The sequence below is a fragment of the Sebastes umbrosus genome, chromosome 6 (genome assembly GCF_015220745.1).
Source record: "Sebastes umbrosus isolate fSebUmb1 chromosome 6, fSebUmb1.pri, whole genome shotgun sequence".
NCBI classification, from domain to species: Eukaryota; Metazoa; Chordata; class Actinopteri; order Perciformes; family Sebastidae; genus Sebastes; species Sebastes umbrosus.
Window position 1 is genome coordinate 10,325,620 of NC_051274.1, and position 23,469 is coordinate 10,349,088.

At 40.6% G+C, this 23,469-nt stretch overlaps 2 protein-coding genes across 5 annotated transcripts in view; both read right to left on the reverse strand.

The window, feature by feature from the left end:
- LOC119489427 (collagen alpha-1(XX) chain) overlaps nucleotides 1–10,543 on the reverse strand; it is a 42,028-nt gene extending 31,485 nt beyond the window's left edge. The window contains exons 1-4 of the mRNA XM_037771826.1: nucleotides 10,270–10,543; nucleotides 6,770–6,905; nucleotides 4,465–4,569; nucleotides 1,360–1,503 (exon numbers count right to left, since the gene is read on the reverse strand). Of these exons, the coding sequence (XP_037627754.1) occupies nucleotides 1,360–1,503; nucleotides 4,465–4,569; nucleotides 6,770–6,896 (376 nt within the window). The 5' untranslated portion in view covers nucleotides 6,897–6,905; nucleotides 10,270–10,543. The remainder of the gene's footprint in view (nucleotides 1–1,359; nucleotides 1,504–4,464; nucleotides 4,570–6,769; nucleotides 6,906–10,269) is intronic.
- A 2,755-nt stretch (nucleotides 10,544–13,298) lies between these two features.
- On the reverse strand, nucleotides 13,299–22,991 carry slc35c2 (solute carrier family 35 member C2). Of its 4 annotated transcripts, none has more exons than XM_037771921.1 (10): nucleotides 22,852–22,991; nucleotides 20,724–20,929; nucleotides 20,331–20,481; nucleotides 18,950–19,013; nucleotides 18,767–18,839; nucleotides 17,872–18,040; nucleotides 17,273–17,356; nucleotides 15,074–15,249; nucleotides 14,655–14,784; nucleotides 13,299–13,587 (listed from the first exon to the last, which is right to left on the reverse strand). In XM_037771921.1, the coding sequence occupies exons 2-10, from the start codon at nucleotides 20,832–20,834 to the stop codon at nucleotides 13,445–13,447; spliced, it is 1,101 nt and encodes a 366-aa protein (XP_037627849.1). In that variant the 5' UTR covers nucleotides 20,835–20,929; nucleotides 22,852–22,991; the 3' UTR covers nucleotides 13,299–13,444. The 4 variants fall into 4 exon arrangements, with proteins under 4 accessions (XP_037627849.1, XP_037627850.1, XP_037627852.1 ...); XM_037771922.1 differs by having other exon boundaries at nucleotides 13,445–13,587; nucleotides 20,724–20,932; nucleotides 22,852–22,976; XM_037771924.1 differs by lacking the exon at nucleotides 22,852–22,991 and adding an exon at nucleotides 22,209–22,549 and having other exon boundaries at nucleotides 13,445–13,587; nucleotides 20,724–20,932.
- Between the last annotated feature and the right edge of the window lie 478 nt (nucleotides 22,992–23,469).

Genomic DNA, 23,469 nt, shown 5'->3' on the forward strand with positions numbered 1-23,469 from the left:
ATCAGCGCTGCCTAGTTAAACAGTTTGAAGTTCACGAGTTTTGCGAGCAGTGATTTACAGCTGCTGTAGAGAATCCTCAGCTCTGATTGTTTGTTTTCCTTTGGCGCTGTGAAACTTGCAAACGCCGTTATGAGCACAGGAGGACACAGAGGAACATGTTTATTTGTCTCATGAACTTCTGTCAGGATGTAGTGACAGGTTTATAAAAATATTTTGTTTTATCATATTTTCTAAAAGTTATCGTCTGCAGCTTTAGCTGCTTCACCGGGTCCTGTTGCTGAATCCTTGTCTGGAGTTAACAGACAAGGTCAACAACAACAGCAAGGTAAGGTTTGGGAGGAAATAAGCACTGGGCCCAGAGGGGGTTAAAGCCAATGGGAAATGCGACGCATCAGGAAGGAATTCCCAGACTGCCATCATTCCAGAGAGACAGCCGGTGTTACAAATTTCCAAGTTCGCATGTTTTTGCAAACCTGCCCGGACACGCTCGAGTCGACACAGTAACCTACTATCACCGACACGGTTCGCAAGCAACCACAGGCTACATCCACATATCATACTATCCAATGTGAGTATCAATCAGAGTCTAACAATAAAATGTCAAATGTCTGGCCGTAGATGTCTGAATTAACCTGAGGGACAGTTAGTGAGATAGATTTGATGGCAATTCCCATTCAGACCCTCATCCTTTGTCTCCTCAGAAATGACCAGTAAACTGACTTTTCTCTTTGTAAACTGCTCGTCCTAAGACACAGTCACACAGTGAGGGTAGAAGACCATTTACTGACTGTGTTATTATGTTAGTAAGGTTACCTTTGCAAGAGTTGGTGGGCAGATTTACAACCCAGGAATACACTAAACTCATGTAAGTATACACAGCAACTTCAAACATAACCCACTTTCAGCCTGTAATCCAGCTAGAGTAGTATTTATACCCACTCACTGTATGTGTGTGTGTGTGTGTGTGTGTTGGTCTGATGGGTGGGGACACTTCAGAATGTGAAAAATGCACCCCTTCCCTTCCTATAACAGGACTTTGCTTTCTCACAGCAGATCTTTTTATCTCTGGTCAGTGTGTCGTCCATCACATCATGTTCCTGTTCAACCACACTTACAACTGGAGCTTGTTTTGTGATTTCCGCAAATCCATAACGGACAGTTCAACCTTTAAGTAAAGTTCATTGACCATCATCGTCTACAGTAAGACTAGATTTTTGTTCATGTTCACCTGCGATGCTTCATCTTGATGATGATACATTATCTTTTGACACTCTGGTCTTGACCTCTTTAATTTGTTGAAGGTCATCCCCCCCCTCCATCCTCTCTGACTTCTCCCATCCACCTCGCTATGTTTCTTACTGGTGAATCGTCGCTTTGCCAGGAGTTTCTCTGTCGTCCCATTGAGCACGAGGACTTGGAGGGCGTATTCCTGACCAGAGTCCAGTCCTGCCACCGTAGCCCGGCCCCGTGTGGTGGTCAGCATCAGCTCTGGCTGTGGCACCTCTGGAAGAGACCAGCATTTTGGTTGTGAAATGACTACTATATAGGATTAAGTCTAAAGGGAAAATAAGGGTTCCTGACACCACCTAAGGTCTTTTTTACTGCAAAAGTATTGAGAATAAGCAGGAGAGAGTATTTTAGTGCAGAGTTTATTGCCATCACTACAAACATTGACAGCAACTTTTTGATGAGCTCATAATGCAGAATAGACACGACAACAATCGACACTAATAAAACCATCACATACATGAAACATAATGTACACAGAATACAATGAATTTTAAAGATAGACTAAAAACCCTTAAAGTCCTAGTGAAACGGACGTTAGAGCGTCTTGAGCTTCTGTACTGTGAGTATTCCCCAGTAAATATCTGAGTGGTGTACAGTCACAAGAAGGATTTAAATCAAATCCACCAATTGGACCACTAAAAAATGGGCGGGCTTAGAGTGTAGCATGATATGGAGCTACAGAGACCAGAGACCAAGCCCCCAGGAAGAGCGCCGGGCTTTGAAGCAAATTGTACGTAGCAGCCAAACGACGGTACTACAACTTCCATGTCCGTCACATGATGCCGTTGGGCCCAAAAATACTTTTTCCTACAGACTTACATTGGGAAAGAGACGTCTGTAACTCAACGGATAATTTTTTTTGAGGTGAATCAACTTCCCAGTATGAACACTTGAATAGTCCTTATTGAAATCATTAGGTCCTAAAAGCTATAAAATGCACTAATAGCTGAATCCAGAGTTATTTCCCTTCCTTCGTTCATGTGAATGAGACCCAGACCGAGGCTGGAGCGAGGGCTGGGAGGAGTTAAAGGAAACGCTACTGCGCCTGCTCTATGGACCCAATGGATGAGGAAGATCGCCGGATGATCCGGCACTTTACCACTCGGCAGTCGAGCCATTTTGGCTTCAAGCACCACTGAGCGACTCATAGGAATGAACAGGAGCCTCCAACGCTGTATCCTGTTCTCCTTATACATCCATGCCAAAGACACACACACCTCCTTTGTTGGGAGAGATGGGAGGAAGTGGCATTGTCATTTGTTGAGCAGTAGTCAGACCACCAAACGAAACAGTTAGCACACTTCTCACTGTAAATTGATGTGTAAAACTGGACCAAAGCTTCGAATTGTTAAAACTTCCACAAAAAATATATTGTCTGATGAGCCAACTTTGAGGTACTGTAAACTCTGCTTCCCCATGTAAAATGATCAGACATTATAGTGCAGATGACACGTAAACTCTTTCATATTGTCTCCTGGTTTTCCAGCCATTTCAAGAGGTAGTTTCCCTCATTTCCCTCTCTTGAAGTCTATGTCTGATTATCTCTTTCGTTTATCCAATATTAAGCTGAAGGCTGCACCATCTTACAAGATCAGACACCTCCCTCCTGTGTGCTGATTCTTCTGATATAATTTCTAGCCCAACCACAGTTGTACCATCAGCACATTTAGAGATTTCAACAGAGTCAGCATAAAGCAGATCAGTGATAAGAGGAATAAAGCAGTGGAGAAAGGCAGCAACCCTTCTAGTCCCCATGAGTGTTTAACCACATGCTTCCAGTCCTCCAATTACTTCATCATTTTATTCTTTAACTTGTTCTATTGTATTTATGTTTGCTTTAGTTGTCGTCTTGCTCTCGTATAATTTGTCACAATTAATATTCAAATGTTATGTCAACTTCAGGTAAATGTAATTTTAATGTAACTTAATATTTTCTCTTAAGACAGACAGACATAATAGGTAATAAAGTGCTGATGGCTCTAGTCCACAGTCTACTGGCCCGAGGGGGTCTGTGTCAGATACGCTTCTGCAAACCATTAAAGTTGTAAAAGTCAACAGGTAAGCAATAAATAAGTGAACAATAAAGTCTAAATAAAGGGTCATGCTGCAGAAAGGCTGTATCTCTAACTGGAGTTGTACTCATTTTAAGTCTCTGCAACATTGATTTTTTTACAGTGTTATAGATAATATATCATGATCCTTGCTTAAACCCTACACATCAAATCTTGTGTTGGACTGAATTCTTCTATAAGCCCCCTCTGTCTCTTTTAGACGTGCCTGGGCTTAGCTGCCCAGTGTGGAATGGGAGATAGGCTGACAGAGGAGAGGAGAGGAGAGGAGAGGAAAGGAGAGGAGAGGAGAGGAACTAGAGAAAAGGAAATCAAGGGAATATGATGATATATAAATAGTTTATGATCAGATTGGAATTGGCCAATCCATTTCATGATATACTTCTATAAGTGGAATGTAGTATTTCAATGGCTTACTTATCTGTTATTTCTAACTAGAATTATGGCCTTGCGGTTGTATTCCGCCTCCAACCAGTCAAGTGTCAGTTTACATCCATGTCTGTCCAAAATAATTATCATAATTGGCATGAATTAAGTTAAGGCCAAAAACCTGTTTTGTGAGGTCATAGTGACCTTGACCTTTAGCCTTTGACCACCAAACTAATCTAAACTAATCTAATCAGTTCATCCTTGAATCCAAGTGGACGTTTGTGCCAAATTTGAACAAATTCCCTCCATGTTTTCCAGAAAATGAACAACCAACACATACAGTATGTACGTTATATCGTGACAGCAGCAAAGTATCGACTAAACTGCTGCAACAGGTCTCACCAAACTCTGAGTCTACCCTCTGACTCTGGTACGCAGAGCCCCAAAGCCTCCAACCAGTCTCAGTATACTTCTGCGTACCTGTGCAGACCCGGTACATACCGAATAAAGAAAAACTCTTGTCCAACCATTCCCATTCAGCCACAAGAATATTCAAGAGGTTGTGCACTGAAGTTGGCTGATAAGGCCTGGCTAACATTTGACTTTATAGTTCATCCCAGAGGTGTTGGATGGGGTTGAGGTCAGGGCTCTACAGTAGCATTAACACTTCCCTTAATTGGAATTAAGGGGCTTAAGCTAAATAATATTAACTTCAACACAGCCGGGAAGGTCTCACCTGAGATGGGTTTCACTCGGACCTTGTAGCCCTGAACAGGTCCGTCAGCCTCCTTCCATTTCATCTGCAGTCTGTCCTCAGACAGGACCGTCAGCTTAAGACGACCTTGAAATTCAAAGAGACAAAGGGAAGGAAACAAAAAGAAAATTCAGGTTTTATAATGTGTGTGTGTGTGTGTGTGTGTGTGTGTGTGTGTGTGTGTGTGTGTGTGCGTGCGTGCGTGCGTGCGTGCGTGCGTGCGTGCGTGCGTGCGTGCATGCGTGTGTGTGTGCGTGCATGTTGTCTAGCGACGGATCTGGGTCCAGAGAGAGAGGAGAGCTTTTCAAAGATCAAAGAAACAAGCTATGAAACTCTCGTTCTCTATGACGGAAACCCCTCTCGCTTCCATCTCCCCAAAATAAAATCTGCCTCTTGTTTCGACTTCATCTACATAATTTCCAGCAGGGACTTCCCAACAAGAAGTGCCTTTCATGTCTCCATCCTCCAACCCTCCATCCATCCCTCTCTCCAGCTGCCCTTCCATCCATCAAAGCATGCCCTGTCTTCCCGTCTGGTATAGTAACAGGAACAGGACGCTGGTTGGGGACTGGAGGGTCAAAGGTCATGTCAGAGGAACGGCACAGAGTTACAGTGTGTCGTCAGGGTTTAGTATGTAGTATGTGGCGAGGAAGATGAGGGGGGAAGGGGGAAAACGGATGCCAAGAAGACAGACGAGTGGCGACATGAACAGCATGAATCACAGAACTTTGTCTTCAGCGTTTCTGCGGACGTATGACCCTCAGCACTCAACAGAGTCTGTTCTGACTACCATGTATGTGTGTGTGTGGGAAGGGGGGGTCAGGGGCCGCTAGAGGGTCCTCATCCTCTTGGGTGCCTGGCAGAAGATCAGATAGGGTCTGATGGGGATTTAGAGAGACTGAGGTCAAGGTCTAACAGACCCACTAACAACAACAGCTCCTCCACACAGGCGGGCAGATATGCAGACTAGTAGAAGAGCTGTTCTGTGCTCCCTGATGTGGGACAACAGCAGCTGGTTGTGGCCCTCATTCTTTAGTTCAGCACTGAAATAATACGCCCTTTGAGTCTTGTTTCTTTTGTGAAATGTAGTATAAAGAAACCATGAATAAATATAGACTGAACTGTGATGTACTGCTGTTATAAACCAGCAGTAAAAAATATATTTGAAAAGTATATCAGTATGAGTGATTGTTTGTTTCAGTAGTTTGTTAATATCTAATCAACTGTAATAGTCTTTGCATATTTGGCCTCCATTCTTGTATTCATACCCTAAATCTCTCTTAGGTCCTGTTCAGACCTGGTATTAAGATGCGTGCGTCCTCTGTGATCGGATCACAAGTGGACAGCTTTAAGTACGTCTGTTCACACCTGGTATTAGAATGCGTCCACATGCATCTCCAGTGACCACTTGTGATCGGATCTCACTTTCCCGCTCTATATGCAAATAAACACGTAATAAACACACGGCTAATACAGCAGACATTACAGGAATGTCCGTATTAATATTCTACAGATTTGTGAATTCTGGTACAATGTATTAACATCAAAATAAAAGGTGATTGTACCACACCACTGATTTTGCCAGACGACAGCGGGGCACATAGCTCCAGAGAGCCGGGGAGGAGAGAGAACAGTCGGACGGGCGGGCGATCGGGTGTCAGGTCCGTGCAAATCAGCGGAACAAAAACACAGACACATCTCCGACAATATGATAATAATGCACTTTGCGTGCGTCTGATAGTCTATAGATATGTAGCCTATAAACAAGATATATTTTAATAAAATACAGTTGTACCGACAGAATGCAGTAGAACACAGAGGGCGTTTCCATGCTGACAAGCGCCCCTGTCTGCCTGTTTATTCACCTGAAGAGCGCAGTGATCCCGCAGATCCCAGTGGGATATCAATAGACATCAGTTGGTCTATAAAATGTGGATCGGTGTTTCTCAAAGCCCAAGAAGACGTCCTCAAATGTCTTGTTTTCTCCACAACTCAATAATATTCAGTTTACAGTCTTAGAGGAGTAAAGAAACCACAAAATATTCACGTTTACCAAGCTAGATTCAGAGAATTTTGTTTTTTTTTTACTTCAAAAATTACTCAAACAGATTAATCGATTATCAAAATAGATGGCAATTAATTTAATAGTTGACAACTAATCGATTAATCTTTGCATCATCAAAGGCTAACTACCGTAACACAACACCATCATCTCTAGCGGTGTATGGGACATCGTCTCCTGTCAGTAGTAATCAGATGGTTCTAGTGGTGATGACAGGTACTCTACCTTGGCCATGGACCCCCGAGGACAGCAGCAGGACGACACTGAACAGGAAACACAGCATCAGCCAGAGAGATGATGATGAGGATGATGATGATGATGATGATGGTGAAGCAAGGAGGCGAGGAGACATGAGTGGAGCCTAGAAACAAGAAAAACAACGCTATGAATGTTTCATATACTTCATTTATATTTCTATACATTTTTATGTAGACCGATCAGCCATAACATTATGACCACTGAGAGGTGAAGTGAATAACATTGATTATCTCGTTACAATGGCACTTTGTGTTGGAAGCAGAAAAAATGGTCAAGCATAAGGATGTGAGCGACTTTGAAAAGGGCCAAATTGTGATGGATAGACGACTGGGTCAGAGCATCTCCAGAACTGCAGCTCCTGTTAGATGTTCCCAGTCTGCAGCGGTCAGGACCTACCAAAAGTGGTCCAAGGAAGGAAAACCGGTGAACCGGAGACAGGGTCAGGTCAGACCCGAGGCTCTTTGATGCACGTGGGCAGCGAAGGCTAGCCCGTGTTGTCCGATCCAATAGAAGAGCTATGGTAGCTCAAACTGCTGAAAAAGTTAATGCTGGTTCCGATAGAAAGGTGTCAGAACACACAGTGCATCACAGTTTGTTGCGTATGGGGCTGAGTAGCCGCAGACCGGTCAGGGTGCCCATGCTGACCTAATGTTATGGCTGATCGGTGTATAGTTCTATAATTTTTTTATGTATTATATATATACAGAAGTCAGTTCACTCAGCGGAGTCAAACAATCTATGTTAAATAGCTCACATATACGTAAAAACAAACCCTGATAAAACCAACGAGTAACCCAAAGGCGAGCAGCATCATGGTGTGGCTGGCTGGCTTGTGAAAACCTGGTATCTAACCTGGGCAATGGCAACAATATATTTGATAATTGATTAATCATTGAAGACATTTTTCAAGCAAAAATACAAAAAGAATCCCATGTTACAGCTTCTCAAACATGAAGATTTGCTGCTTCTCTTTCTTTTCCATGATGGCCAACTGGTATAATATAATAATATCTTTGGGTTTTGGACTGCTGAATTTGAATATGTCAACTTGCAGCATTATTCACTGATATTTTATAAACCAAACCATTAATCATCTACCTACCTGGCACCAACACACGTAACCTGTGACCTTTTTCCCATGGGAACTGTTTTATGGCTGACTCAGACTACAGGTGCTTCAGTGCTGGTCCCCATTACAGACCTTAAACTTCACACAGCTAATGACACACACCAGGCTGTAACATTAACCAAGACGCAGCACTTTAACGGGCCATAAAACCAACACACCTCTGTCTAAGAGCTCCAACATTTACACCAAACGCCTCCGACTAATTCTTGATCATTTGACTGCACATACCACATAATTACAATATTGAACGCTTATTCTTTTATGAAAAAGGATTATTTACAAATTTGGGATTATATATATTCAATATAACAGCTGTTTAAAGTCATTGTTTCCACTCTGCTGCAAACATCTGTATATAGACAACATGACTAGGTGTCATTTGCATTTGGGGGGTTCATTAATCAAAAGGTTAAATGAGCTCACAGACTCCTACAAGATAAACGTTCTGGATCATTTTGAAACTACAGGAAGATGATTGTAAACTGTGTAAGCCTTTGCTCTTTAGCAAACAAGAGCAAAAACTCTGACATTTGTTCTTTGTGAATAAGAACATTGTTCAACAAAATGCAGCGGTGGGTAGCTCAGCGGACCTGAAGAAGCTGAATGTGAAACACTGTCCGCTGGTTAAAACTCTGTCATGTCATACAGAGTAACTTCTACATATGCTGGTAGTCAAGTTTGACATTAAATCTGTCCTACCAATCAAATACTGGACGTTATGCTTTTTTTTTAATGTTAAATGGATTTATTTCTTTGCTCCTGTCTGATCCTTCTTATATTTCAGACCCTCAGAGAGTTGAAGAGAAACTTGCAGCCCGCCTGAAGGCTTCTCAGACATACAGCAATCATGTGCAGCACGTGACATGACTACAGAGTTCTTTATGTATGTTTCCCTCATGTTCCACATGTACCTGCTTGCCTGGATGTTGCCAGTCTGAGTTTATACTGTACGTGAGCCGCATGTCATGCGTGCCTATCTCCCTGCCTGTCAGACATGAGAGGAAGAGATGTTGGTTATTGTTATGCAACGGATCTACTTGCCCAGAGGATCGTACTCTCCTCTTTTAACCCCTTTTAAGCAGTCAAGGTACATGAGCAATAAAAATCAGGACAACGGCACACTTAATTTTTGACTTTTAACTCTGAAACTGCCAGATTTACCACCACTGACCTTTAGAGGAGGATACGCAGTTCACTTTGACTGAACAATACAGTAACGGGCCACTATGTTGGCCACAGGGAGAGTCTGTTTTTTCCTCTATGCAATGAAAAAAACAACTTTATATTGGGCTTTTATTTCTAACACCTGTGGATCTGGAATTAACATATCCTTTGTGAAAGATGTAATTATTTAACGCTGACATTGGTCTGATTTCACATACTGTTAATCAAAGTCAATGTCATCATTCACATATTGATGCATAATAATAATAATGATAATAATAATGATAATGATAATAATAATAATAATAATAATAATAATAATAATAATAATAATAATACATAAATGTGCAGTATTCATTAAACTTTATAAATGTGATTTTATAATCAATATAAAGCTCAATAATGTCATAAATGACACCTAATGCTGAAGCCCAGGGATGATGTGGTGTTAATGATAACAGCACATGACCAATATTCATTGTGTGCAATATTAATGTCCAACATGTGCAATATTACTCATTTTTCAGTTTTTTTAGCTTACTTTACCTTTGTTTATTTTTACTTATCTTATTTACTAATTTTTACTAAATGTATCTTACTAGAAATAGTACTTTTTAAATTTTATATACTTGTATTTTATACACTTTAACTTGTTGTAATTTTTGTTGTATTTTTGAGCAATCTCTGGCACAAGAATTACCTTCGGGATTAATAAAGTTCTATTTTATCTTATCTTATCTTATCTTATCTTATTTTATCTTATAAAGAGACTTTAGCTGACTGTAGATGACTATATTGAGTAGTATACCTACACAGTATGAGAGTGATGTTAATATTACTGAGAAATTATGAAGTAATTATCCACTAGAGGCAGAGTTTAATGACTGTTTGATAACTGCGTACATTAGTTTGTTGCTTATAGTTCACTGCCAGAGACTTTACATTTTGATTAAATATTGACCCTTATTTGTCAATGTGTATAAGAGGTCTCAGGTGACCTTCCTCAGGTGAACTTCCTCAGGTATTTTACAATAGTTTCCAACAATAGACGGCAGCTAGACTTCCTCCATACAGCATACAGTTATTATAGCCTGTTTCAGTGGTTTACCTGAGAAGAACACAGGACCAGCAGCTCTGATCCCACTAGACGTGGTTTCCTCCAGGTGAGTCTTACCTGGCGGTTCGGTGAGTCCTCGTTAACTCCTTCACAGCATTCCAGAGGTGGATGTCAACAAGCGCCAGTTCCGCTAAACAGTGAAGCAGCTGCTCAACATCAGGTTGTATCTGAGACCTGCTGCTGAAACCCGAGAACCGAGGAACCTCCCGCTGCTCCAGCTGGGCGTGGCTGCTACACGGAGGAGAAGGGTAGAAAACCCTCTACAGAGCAAACAGGGCTGTTGAGTCCACACACCACATACAACCACATCATCCTTTTTAATCAATCATTCTCTTTTAAAAACATCATTTTTTATCCATCACCCTATTAAACACCATCCTTTTGTCCATCATTCTTTTACTTCTATCTATCTACCTAATTATATTTATTTTACTTTATTTTAACTTATTCTTTTTAATCTTGTCTTAATTTGATTTGCACCCTGACTGACAGCCAGCCACCTTCACTCCTCTCAAGCACACACACTGTACACAGTCACATGATATTGATCTTGCCCAGTTACGTTTGCTTTTTTAAAGTTTTCTTTAATATTAATATTTTAAAAAATGTTCTCTCCATTTTGTTTTATTCATATTTCATTTTATTTTTATTTGTTATAAGAAAAAAACTAAAAACCTTCTCAACTGACCGGGCAAAGGCCATGCTGCCTCCCTACCAGTGAGCTCCTCCTCCATCTCCTCTCCTTCCTCCATTGATGACTGCTTATGGATAGAAAAGGGCAAACACCCTGAGCCATCGACCAGGCTCACGAATAAACCTCTACGTCTACGTCAGGGCTACTGATTTAAAGCATGGCCACACCTGCCATATACAGTATACAGGACATAATCTGTGTCAACTGTGCTACAGTACATGTGTGACACGGGATAGTCAAAGTATTTCTGTACACATTCATTTCAGTGTGCGTACATCACTCCATCAGTGTATGCAAGCAGTAGCTGCAGATGAAGACTGTATGAGTGTGTGCTGTGTTGAGGCCTGACTACATGACTCCAGGCTGACAGGGTCAGCAGGCTAAAAGAAGAACTCATTTGTATTTTGTGTCTCCATCACAGTGAGCAAAAGCATGGCTGTCTAATCACAGCATCGATACCACCTGCAAATCATAGACATATTAGTTATCCCACATTTATTCTGAAATAAAACGTGACATTTCTTCATTTTATTTTTTACTTTATTTCTCAATATGTTGCAACAAAGCTGCATTTTACAGAAAAACAGTCCAAAACTTCTTAAATGGCTTTAACCTCAAGTTCTTCAGCTACATAACTACTGGTTCAGGTCTGATGGATTTTGAAAATAGCTCTTTAAAGTGGTCTCCTTGACGGCTCTGACGTTAACAAGGCACAATAAGGTATTTATATAATTATATATATATTATATAATGATAATAATAGTCATTTCACATCTTTTCAAACAGTGAATAGAATGGCTGGAGGCCATTACATTCAGATTTAATGAATAGTCTCAGTACTTTGGACTTCTCTATTTTCAGCTAGCAGAGCCTTTGAAGTCAATCAGATTAAAAATGATCATATTGTGTGTATGATCCAATGTTAGCTCATTCACCATAAAAATCACACGCAAAGGGTTTTCTGCCACCACGCCCGACATTAATTAACTCTTTGGACTTTAAAATGAATAAGCAACTAATCATTTAAATTATTTTTCAAGCACAAAGGCCAAACATTCCCTGATTTATTCGCTTCTCAAATGTGAGGGTTTGCTGCTTTCTTTGTCTTTTGTGATGGTACCTGAATATCTTTGGGTTTCAGACAATACACGCAATCTGAAGATGTGACCTCAGGGTGTAGGATGTAGTAATGGCCATTTTCAATTTTTCGATCAATCAAGAAAATAACCTGCAGATTTATTGATGATGATGATAATAATTGCTAGCTGCCCTACAGACCTCATTGATCTCTCTGTATTAAATGGTATTATTAGATTTGTTAACTCAGCCCACAAAGAAGAGCAGCAAAGACATCTGCAAAAATAGGAATCTGAGGAAGGAGCTATGTTAGGCTACACGTCTACTATTGATCAAACAAGATTAAGGACGTCAGGCTACATTGTTAGGGGAAAGAGATGATGTAGTCTGCAATTACAGATACCACTGCTCCCACTCTGCATTACAGGGATACCAGGACACTTTCAATCCTAGTCAGCCAGACACCTCAGTGAACAGTTTCTACATTTGTCCTTCAGTTTCCTAACAGCATATTCTGTAGGGTGCTCCGTGCCACTTAACGGAATGCTATAAACACACGTGGGTGTTTATTACACGGCTGTGTTGAATACTCAATTCTGATTGGTCAATCACGGCATTCTGCGGTCTATAATTTCTTTATAACAGACCTATGCTATGTATAGCAGACCTATGTATAACAGACCGTTGCTATGTATAAAAAATGTTGCTATGTGTAACAGACCATTGCTATGTATAACAAACCGTTGCTGTGTATAACAGACCGTCGCTATGTATAGCAGACCGTTGCTATGTATAACAGACCGTTGCTGTGTATAACAGACCGTTGCTATGTATAGCAGACCGTTGCTATGTATAACAGACCGTTGCTATGTATAGCAGACCGTTGCTATGGGCGCAGTTCTGATGTCAAAATTGATTTCTTCAGTAAGTAGTCATGTAATAAGCGGGATAATGTACAGCTAGCGGGTCATTGTTGTGAAAGATGTTCGCGTCTGGGTCCAGCAGCATCGCCCTGTTGGGGATTCATCCACAGCAATGACCGGCTCGCTGTATATTATCCCTTACATATATAACAAAGTAAGAAGATATTACCACTGTGTGACATGTGTCTAGCAAAGAATAATGAGCCACTACGATTCAAGGTGTCGAAGTATCCCTCTAACACCGTCTCTCTCCTCATACATCATACTTGGTTGACACTTGGATGTATTTACTACATTTCTGAAGCTCCCTTAAGGCAAAAGATCATAACTTGTGTCAAATCCACAGGTAATGTACGGCTACATATAGAGGCCCTATCCCTGGCCTGGAGACATGAAAAGAGACAAGAGTTTCTTGTGTTATGTTTGGGACACACTACCACAACATAACACAATGCTCTAAAGCTCTGACGTCACTGTTCAAACCATCTGATGGGACAGCTGTGAAGGAGTGAGTGGTGTGAAGACAGTCTATGTGATGTCAGTGCAGAGTGATTTCTTGTTCCTCATCTTCGTCGTTGTATTCAGCAGCAGACTCGTCTCTTTCGTCTCCGTTCTGCCGCAGCAATGGCATCTCCAGCTCTGGGCTCTTACTGTTGAGCTGCCTTAGAGACGGTCCCTTATCTGATGGAAGATATCACATAACACGCATCATCATCATCTCTTCTTTAAGTCCCCCATCCACTGAACAGTTTTGCTTAGTGTTACTTGACCTGGATGTCTGAGCTTAAATGTGCAGAGTGATTCACACTGACAATAGAAGAACATTTATCTGCTGAAGAGGGAAAGTTTCTCCGTTCACCTGAAATCTGGTTTTAAAGGTCCCATATTATAAAAAAGTGAGATTTTCTTGTTTTTTTATTATAAAGCAGGCTTAAGTCCTATAGAAATACTGTGAAAGTATTGAAAATCACAATCCACATGGATGTAAACACAGCCCGTATTCAGAAACTCTGCATTTGAAACGAGCTCTCAGGATTTCTGCCCATTCGTGATGTCACAAATATACAATATTTAGAACCTTGACATAATTTTAAACGTAAACATTCTAAATGTGTCCCAGTTTATTCCTGGTTGCAGTGTATGTGAATGTCATCAGCTGCCAGGAAGTACACATGGACCCAAGCTGTTGCCTAGCAACGCAATTCCGTTGCAATTCCGTCAAAATGCGCTAAAACGGAGTGTTTCAGACAGAGGGTAAATACAGGCATATTCAGGCAGACAGTATGAAGAAAATAAAGTTTTTTTTTAAAATTACAGCATGTAAACATGTTCTAGTAGAAACACAAAATACAAGTATGAACCTGAAAATGAGCATGATATGGGACCTTTAAGATGTGTACGTACCAGCAGGATTCTGTAACCTCAACTAGTTTGGAGCCAATCATGGTCCAATGAGCAACTTACACAAGTGGGATGTTGAGAATAGACTTATCAGTAAAGTCTACTAGTTAAACTTTTGAAATGTACATTCACAGATTCTGGATTCTTCAATGAGGGAGAAGAAATAGATGTACTTTTTTAGAAGTTTTTGAAAGATCACATAAGACACAAATTATTATTCAAAGCATTATTCATAGCATTAAGCATGGCTGGAGTTTTTTTTTTCCTATTCATCCAACTCTTGTTATGTTATTGCCAATAGAAATCTTAACAGTATTATGAAAAATAACAATAAAATGAACACTTACTTTTGGAATAATATGTCTTGAGTCCCACATGCAATGAAATGCCACACAGAACCATGACGAATCCCAGCCAATTCAGCATGCTCATTTTGTCTCCCATTACAGCTGCTGCCAAAAGCAGAATACACACCTCCTACAGGAAACGAGACAATACACGGAATGAAAGAAAGGGTGGATCACATAGGTTTGAACAAGATCTAGTGGTTGGATAGATGGAAAATGCTGCTAACCTTTCAAAACATGTCCAAGTAGATTAAAGTTGACCCAGATGATTACACCTTTAAATATGTGTATATTGGCTTTACTAACCCCCCTATAGCTCCCATATCAAACTCAGCAGTGTCAGGTGCTCTAGCTTTATTGGCTTTTGTTTGACTGACTGTTTCAAAAAGTAAGTCATACCACACACACTTATAAAGTACCTTAAAGATCCCTGATATGGATAACGTGAGGCTGGAGGTCCGGGAGACTAGCAGGAACTCTGAGAAGCCTAAACCAAAGGCCAGTAAGCCGCCAATACTCAGTGTGGCGAGCGAATACAGGAGAGGAGAGAGATTCGTCACCCGGAATAACTGTTCAGAGGCACTGAGGCTCAGCCCTGGAAACAACACAGAGACCAGAGTCCACATGGGAGGGTTACATGTCCATTCATATTACAGGATTTTCAAGTCAAAGTACAGTAAAGAGGTTTTCCAAAAGAAAAAAGAAAGACACAGCACTAGGTGACTGACTCTTGCTAGAACTGTTTCAAACAGCAAGGGTTTACTTCTAAACGTGGGGGCATCTGTAGGTGACCATACACTGGAAAAGACAGAAGCTGAGAGAAGCATAGTTAGACTGCTGTGTGTGTCAAACTGTGACAGAGAGTGAATTCATGTGTTCATATGGTTAAAATTCCCCTTTGGTAGTGTGACTATAATGAGGCTACGCAACATATCGTAATGGAACTGTCCTCACACCGACTACGAACATAATCTCATTAACATGGTCAGGCTATGATGTTTACACGGGCTCCACCTCACTCTCATAACTGCCAAGAATCCCTTTATGCACATTATGATTATTGGAGTGCAAAAAAATGCAGCTGAGAAAATGTTGTATCTGCAGCTACTTGTTTAACTCATACTATCCAACATGAAAAGGACGAATATCTGACATTTAAGGCACAGTGAAACTACAGGTCAGTCTCAATACGCCAAGTAGTAGGTAGCTGTGTCCCACCAACATGTGAAGCACACTATCCTGTACTGCTTCAGAGTGGTGAGGTCCTTTTATCACAGCACACATTTTGACTGGTCACAGCAGGAAAAGCACAGTGTTACTGATAATAACATTTACAATGGCTCTGTTCTGCTCAAGTGTAATTATGGAAATTCTTTATTTGGATAATCTCTTGAGATGTGCCATCTCATTTTCAAGGGGATCCTCAACGACAATAATAAAATATAGAGTGTCCCAGTAAGCCGACATAAACAAGCAGCAAGGAGCGGTGCATCGAGTACTTTTATGCTCAAGATTTTTGCCTTTTAGGCTACATACAGGCTGTCCTACCCGTAGACTGTATGAAATAAGGACGTAGTCTCTGTGACGTCACCCAGAGGTTTCTGAAGGGCAAAAATGAAGCTCAAAGAGGGCGGTTCTGGCCATCGCCATCTAGGTGACTTATATAAAAATACACACCCCGTACGGTTGTCATGAACGGGGAAATTAGCTCTAGAGACCAAACCGTTTTTGTTTTTTTTAACGGTCTGTTATACATAAATTACAGAGTGCAGAACGTGATTGACCAATCAGAATCGAGTATTCAACACAGCCGTGTAATAAACATGTTTCTTTCTGCTGTAAAGTTAAAGTACAGTTTTAACATGGGGGTTTAAGGGGATTGACTCCCTTTTGGAGCCTCAAGAGGTCATTTGAGGAACTGGCACAATTTGGCACTTCCACGTTGGCTTTACTTCTCAGCACCGGAGGATGCTGCTTGGTCCTATACCACAATGGTGGTGGTGGGGCTGAACTCAGCCTGAAAGGAATACCTGCACACATTACTCAGAACTGAGAAGATTAGCTCTACTAATAAATTAGTAATGATGACACAACGTGGCCATCACTTAATAACCAAAATCTAGCTTTGTTGTTGAGACTGTTTAAGTCTAAAACTGCATATCTGACATTATCAACATGAATATTAAATATCATATCTTCTTTTATCAGTGATTTTGAGAAATGTGTTCCTAAGTTAAAAATGTTTTCATACAGAGGCCATTGAAAATAATATCATGTTAGTTCTCATCTGCACAGTGAGCTTGACTGAGTTATGTATGTGCACGAGCCACGGTATAGCTTTACTGGTCAAGGGCGCCTAGTGAACTCTGATAAACCTCCACACTGCAGTCTTAACGGGCACTCACTGGCCATACATCACACAGAAAGGCACCTGACTATTTGCTTATAACGTCATTGTGGGTATTTGAACAGACCCTATGTTGACACTGGTCTGTACAGAGAGGTCTATGACATCTTTCATTGAAAACACCTGAAATACCATAGGCATAGCGTTTAGTTTACTGCACTGACGAGAGATGAGAGACAACACTATACTCTACTATCCACACTATACTCACCTTCATTATACAGGAAGAGGGGAAAGAGGCCGAGGAACATGAGAGGTTGTAGGTGGTACATGGCGTCTATTGGGTTCTGAAGACCTGGAGGAAAGTACAGCAGGGAAAGGAGATTGAAAAGGAGGAACACGTGGTAATAAGCTTACACGACTTTCAACTTTTTTAAATCTATTTCTCACAGCCAGGGCAAAATATACTGTAGATGTCTTCTCTTAGCTGCGTGTTGAATACGCTGTTTTAATCGGGGGGGATATTAAACCACATGTTTATCATTTTCAATACTCTTTGGAGCTCTCAGGAAGCTTATCTACTCATCTATTCATTCAGTCAAAGCGAGAGGATTGCCAAGCGTATCATAAAATGGCTGGAAACAGATCAGATTAAGGTGTTAACTGAACATTATTGAGAAACAATTTTAATTTGTATTCAGAACAGCCATCTTCAAATGTTTCAAAGGAAGAGGTTTGTTCATCTCAATTCATTGTGGGGGGATTGCAGCAGATACTCATATTTTAACTGAAGTGTTCATGTGGCTAAAATGCAACTATAACAGGACTGCTCCTCATTCAGTATATTCATCATTTTGACTCAACACTGACCCAGCTCTGCTTTCTGCATGAGGACCTGCGTGAGGGTCCAGCGGATTCCGCCTATGAAGGCCGCCAGCAGCACCATGATGAAGCCCTCGAGGTTGAACTGGGTTGACTCAAATGTAAACATAAAGAGACCGCTGGAGATCAGCAGGACCACCAGGATCAGGAATGGGTTCTGGTCCAAAGGGACAGAAGAGCGAGACGATGAGAAACAGGAAGAGACAAGAACTGAAAATGAGAAATGATAGACATGGAATAGAAAATAACAGAAAAAATTGAAACAAATAGAAGATAAAATAAAGTGGACGCTGATGGATGGAAATAAAGATTGAGGATATGGCAAAATGCATCATTAGTCCCCGGCACTTTCTGATCTGTTGTGTTTTTTTTCGGTGCTGTGTCCGCCATTTTCGTAGCTTCCTCTTAGATGCGTGTTTACGATCTGGCACCTGGTTGTCGCCCAGAAATGTCCCGAATACAGCAATATAAGAATCTAGAATTACCACCTTGCGGTTGTATGCCTCACGTATTGTCAGTTTACATCCATCCGACTACGTTGTGGCGGGGGTATAATACATTTTACTGACCACAATGAGAACACAGCCCAGGTTTTAGCACCCTGTCTGACCAGCCTCACTTTCACTGCTACCTGCAGCAAATGTACCTGATTAAAAATGTCCCTTCCTCTGTTACAGCCATCATGCATTTCCTGAAAGTTACTGAACTTTCTGTTCCTCTTTTTGTATAACCGTAAAAAAAACAAAAAACTAGAGGACTGAGCAAAAGCATTTCCTCTTGCGTGCACATAAAGACCGTATGCCAATCACACTACATCCTCTAAATCTGTTGTGTTGTGACAAGGGAACATGAATCTGTAACAATGATATAAATAGCCACTCACCGGCTCCTCTAGTTTAAAGACCAGGGAGAAAAAGAGGATGAAGAGCACTGCTGAAGACTTGGTCATGGTGTACCTGGAATGACACAAAAGGATGGAACAACCCAAAACTGATACAACTTGGAAGTTTGACAGTTCATCTTGAAGTAGTATCCTCTGTTAAAAAAGCCCTTGCAACAAACTTACAAGCTAATGGTGATGAAGAGGAAGCTCCAGTTGGAAAGTCCAATATCCAGGACTGTTGCCAAAGCTGGGGAATATGGACAGAATTTAGGACTTTGAGAAGACAAACACTTTTTAATAAATGACGTTCTTGTCTCACTATGTCGCAACTTCCAATTGTGAATAAGATAGTATATCAACGGTGAAAAGAGATACTTTGTAATATTTCACAATTTCACATTTAACTGATTAACAGTGAAACCTACTAATTTTAGGCTTTAAGCTGGAGAACTGCATGGGATATTTAACAGGAAATGAATAATCCAAAGTGCCTACACAATGAAAAACATTATCTCTAGTATAGAAAACAAATCTGCTCATTTATGATAGTTAATTTCTATATTCGTTTATCACAGGGGTCTCCAACAAGAAGCTCGCTACTTGTGTCTGAGCGGCTCACTAAAGGTTACAAGAATATGGACTTAAATTTGATAACACAAAGTCACATTGTAAACCAGTTTAAATGTCTATTAAAATCAAATTCACAGACATTGCACCCCCTTCTGACACAAAATGATTATTTGCCAAGCAGCCGACAATTAAACAAGTTGCGCTGCATTCAAATTTCACGACTTCAGCGACGCAGTAACATCAGGCGATGTTAGCAGACCAGCAAGCGTACACCAGATTTGACAATGACCGCAGAAAATAGCCAGGCCAATAAAAAGCAAAAAAATATACTATTTTAATGAGGAATGGGTCATGACAAATGCGTGCGTCTCATTTGCAGTGCAAGCGTGTCGGTCGGTAAAAGATGTAACGTCGAGCGCCACTTCACCAAAGTTCGCGGCAATTTGTCACGGGACTTTCCGGCTGGTAGCAGTTTACGAACAGAGAAGGTAAAGGAGCTGAAAACAACGCTTAAAAGACGACAGTCTCTGTTTACCAAACTGACGAAGAAGGCCAACGCTGCAGCAGAGGCTTCGTTTAGTGGCGCACATCCTAACGAAACAAAAAGCCCTTCACCTACGGCGGGATTGTAATAGAAGCCATGACTGTGGTGGCTGTAATGTTATCAAAGGACCGTGAAAGTAAGACAGAAATGATGTCTGCTGTTGGCGATGTACAACTTGGTGGCGCTATGTGTAGCTCTTGGCCACTTTCATTTTGTCAAATTAGCTCTCAGAGGAAAAAAAGGTTGGAGACCCCTGGTTTATCAGAATCTTCAAGTATCCCCTCAGATGTGATGTAATGTTTGCATCAATATGGACTTTAGTCAAAGTGCTCTCCACTGAAAGCCTCGTCAGTCAGTGAACATGATAAGAGCTGACTATCAGTCATTGATCTGTTCTCTGAACCCTTTGTGCTGCCATCAGTCAGGTACAACGCTCCACTACAACCTCACCTGTGGGAGCCACTTTATAGATGTAATCTGTCCAGCTCAGAACGATGCGGGGTTTCCCTGTCCAGAACTGCATGGCCCGTCGCGTCAGGGCCGACAGGCAGAAGATGATGGTGAGGTGAACTAACGTCATGAAGAGGGGATAGTGGAAAACCTGAGAGAGAGAGACGGACGGGGTTATCTAGGAGGGCCTGGTGGAGGTAGATCGTCCAGTGTCTCAGGGTTTCCTCTGAACCCTGAGACACTGGGAGATGACCTACTTAATACCTCCTCCAAGACAGAAACACTATATAGGTTAAACTGGTTTCACCATTTCCATTAATCATCCCAAAGAAAACCATGTGCAGAGGGACAGTCTTATTATTACTTTGAAAATCAAGAACTCCTTCCCCTTACCTTCATCAGCCATTTGTTATAGAAGGTGATGCCTATAGAGAAGACATAGTAAAGGAGAACCAATCCAACCGTGCGAAGCCCCCGGCAAAGGAACTGGACAGGGCACGCCATGCAGGGGCTGCCAGGATCAGAGAAGACCCAGAGAGAAGACAGCTAGTGCAGGGAGGTCATCTCCGAACTGAACCTGCACCTCCTCCTATAGCGGACTGCTTTGAGACAGGGAGACACAATGGAGGAGCAGAAGGGTGAAGAGAGAGAGAGAGAGAGAGAGAAGACATGATGTGTCAGCTCTGTCTACAGAGACAGGGGGAGACAGAGCAACATTTCCTGCTACAATGTAGCAAATATGAAGAAATTAGGAAAAAAATCTTTACAAAAATTAAATGTAAACTCCAAGAATTTGATTCCCTCTCTGACCAAAATCAAATACAAACATCTACTTGGAGAAAATAGTATCATCGCCATAGAAGCTGCAGGATATGTCAGTGCATGTCACAGCCTAAGAGGCATGTTCTTTTTAAATATCTATATATTGTAATTTGCTTAATGAATTGTATATATGTATATATATGTTTTTGTTTTTATTTTGTTCTTTTTTTTAAATTTGTATTTATTATTGAATTGATGCTTTGACAATATTGTTCACCTGACAGTCATGCCAATAAAGCAAATTGAATTGAGAGGTTAGGGTCTGGTTACATCTGCGTACAGTAATATTACAGCTGAACAACTAGCTAGTTAGTTAACGTTAGTTGGCTAGTTAAGCTAAGCTTAAAGGTCCAATATCGTGCTCATTTTCAGGGTCATACTTGTATTTTGTGTTTCTACTAGAACATGTTTACATGCTGTAATGTTCAAAAAACATTTATTTTCCTCATACTGGCTGCCTGAATATACCTGTTTTTACCCTCTGTCTGAAACGCTCCGTTTTAGTGCGTTTCAACAGAATTGTAACGGAATTGCATTGCCTGGCAATAGCTTGGGTCCATGTGTACTTCCTGTCAGCTGATGTCATTCACATACACTGCAACAGGATATAAACTGGGACACATTTAGAATGTTTACGTTTAAAACCGTGTAATGGTCTAAATATTGTAAATTTGTGACATCACAAATGGACAGAAATCCTAACGGCTTGTTTCAAACGCACAATTTCTGAATCCGGGCTGTCTGTGTTTCTCTGTATATTGACTATATTCAATACTTTCACAGTATTTATATAGAACTTAAACCTGCTTTATAATATAAAAGATAAGAAAATCTTACTTTTTACAATATGGGCCCTTTAAGGTAAGCTTAATGGCAACATTAGTGTTAGATCAAGTTTGAAAAACAACATCTGCTATCTGTTAAACCACGTCAGCTGGCTGTTAAGATACCCAACCACAGTTAGTCAACAAGTTATTAAACAGGAATGCTAATATTAATCAGACAGTATCGGTTAATATTAGCCCATGAACTCACTAAAGTAACGGCGGCACTCACCAGATGGTTGTTTGGCTGAGTTTGACAGGTCCAACTAACCCCATGAGTTGACATTAGCTTGTATTGTTGATATAAGCTACTGTACACACTCTGCCTCCTCCTGCAGCTAGTGAACAACGGTACGTGTCATTGTCGTGACGCTACAGCCCCATACGGAACTCCATTAATCAATCTCTCAACTCTTAGTTTCCGCGTTTATTTCCCCTTCACAAGTCACATGCGTTAAAACACAAGACCTCGTTTGAATCAGTATGAACCAGTCTTTAATTCGGCGTCCACATAGTGCAACCCAGAAGTATAGTTAATATGATATTTAGTACAATTTGACTTGTCTGGTTTGTTATTGCTCGCTATACCGTCCCCATGGAGGTTTCTACACTAAAATAATAAAAGTGCCAGAAATCCAATGAAAGTGTGTCTTAATGAAGTTTATACGCACGCCGATTTATAGCTGGTGAGTTTACTAATGTAATGGTAGCTAACTGTTGACGTTGGGCATGCCACAGTGAGCCACAGAGACACGGATGTGTTAAATTGTCATATTTGTGAATGGAGTTTGGTGTGAATTTGTCTCCAGATATTACAGCGCCTGTCAGCAGCAAACACAACACGGCAGAGAAAATGTGCTAATAAAGAAACCTACCATCAGTCATGTTGACTTTATGGCTGAGGGACGAACATGGTGGTGTGTGTGATGATAGGTAAAGATCAGTCCGGGACAACAGGGGAGAACATGTGCCGCTAGGGGCAGTGTGTCCTTCTTCTTCTTTGGTGTTTATCGGCGATTGGAAACCAGTTTATAGGTGCATTACCGCCACCATCTGGACTGGAGTGTGGAGGAGTAGATTGGCAATAAAATAAAATAAAATAAAATAAAATAAAATAAAATAAAATAAAATAAAATAAAATAAAATAAAATAATATAAATGTTATTATTATTATTATTATTATTATTATTATTATTATTATTATTATTATCATTATTAATAATGATAATAATAACAATAATAATGATAACAATGATAATAACAATAATAACAACTAACTAAAATAAAATAATAAGATAAGATAAGATGAACCTTTATTAATCCCCAGAGGGAAATTCAGGAGTCAAAGCAGCAACATCAGCAAACATCAGCAAACAGAGTGAAACAAAGGAGAGGTAAAGGTATACAAAAATTATAAAAACAATAATAGAGATATAAAAGATACAGAGTGAATAGGTGAACATAGTGTGTGCAGTCCGTCAATAAATAAATGT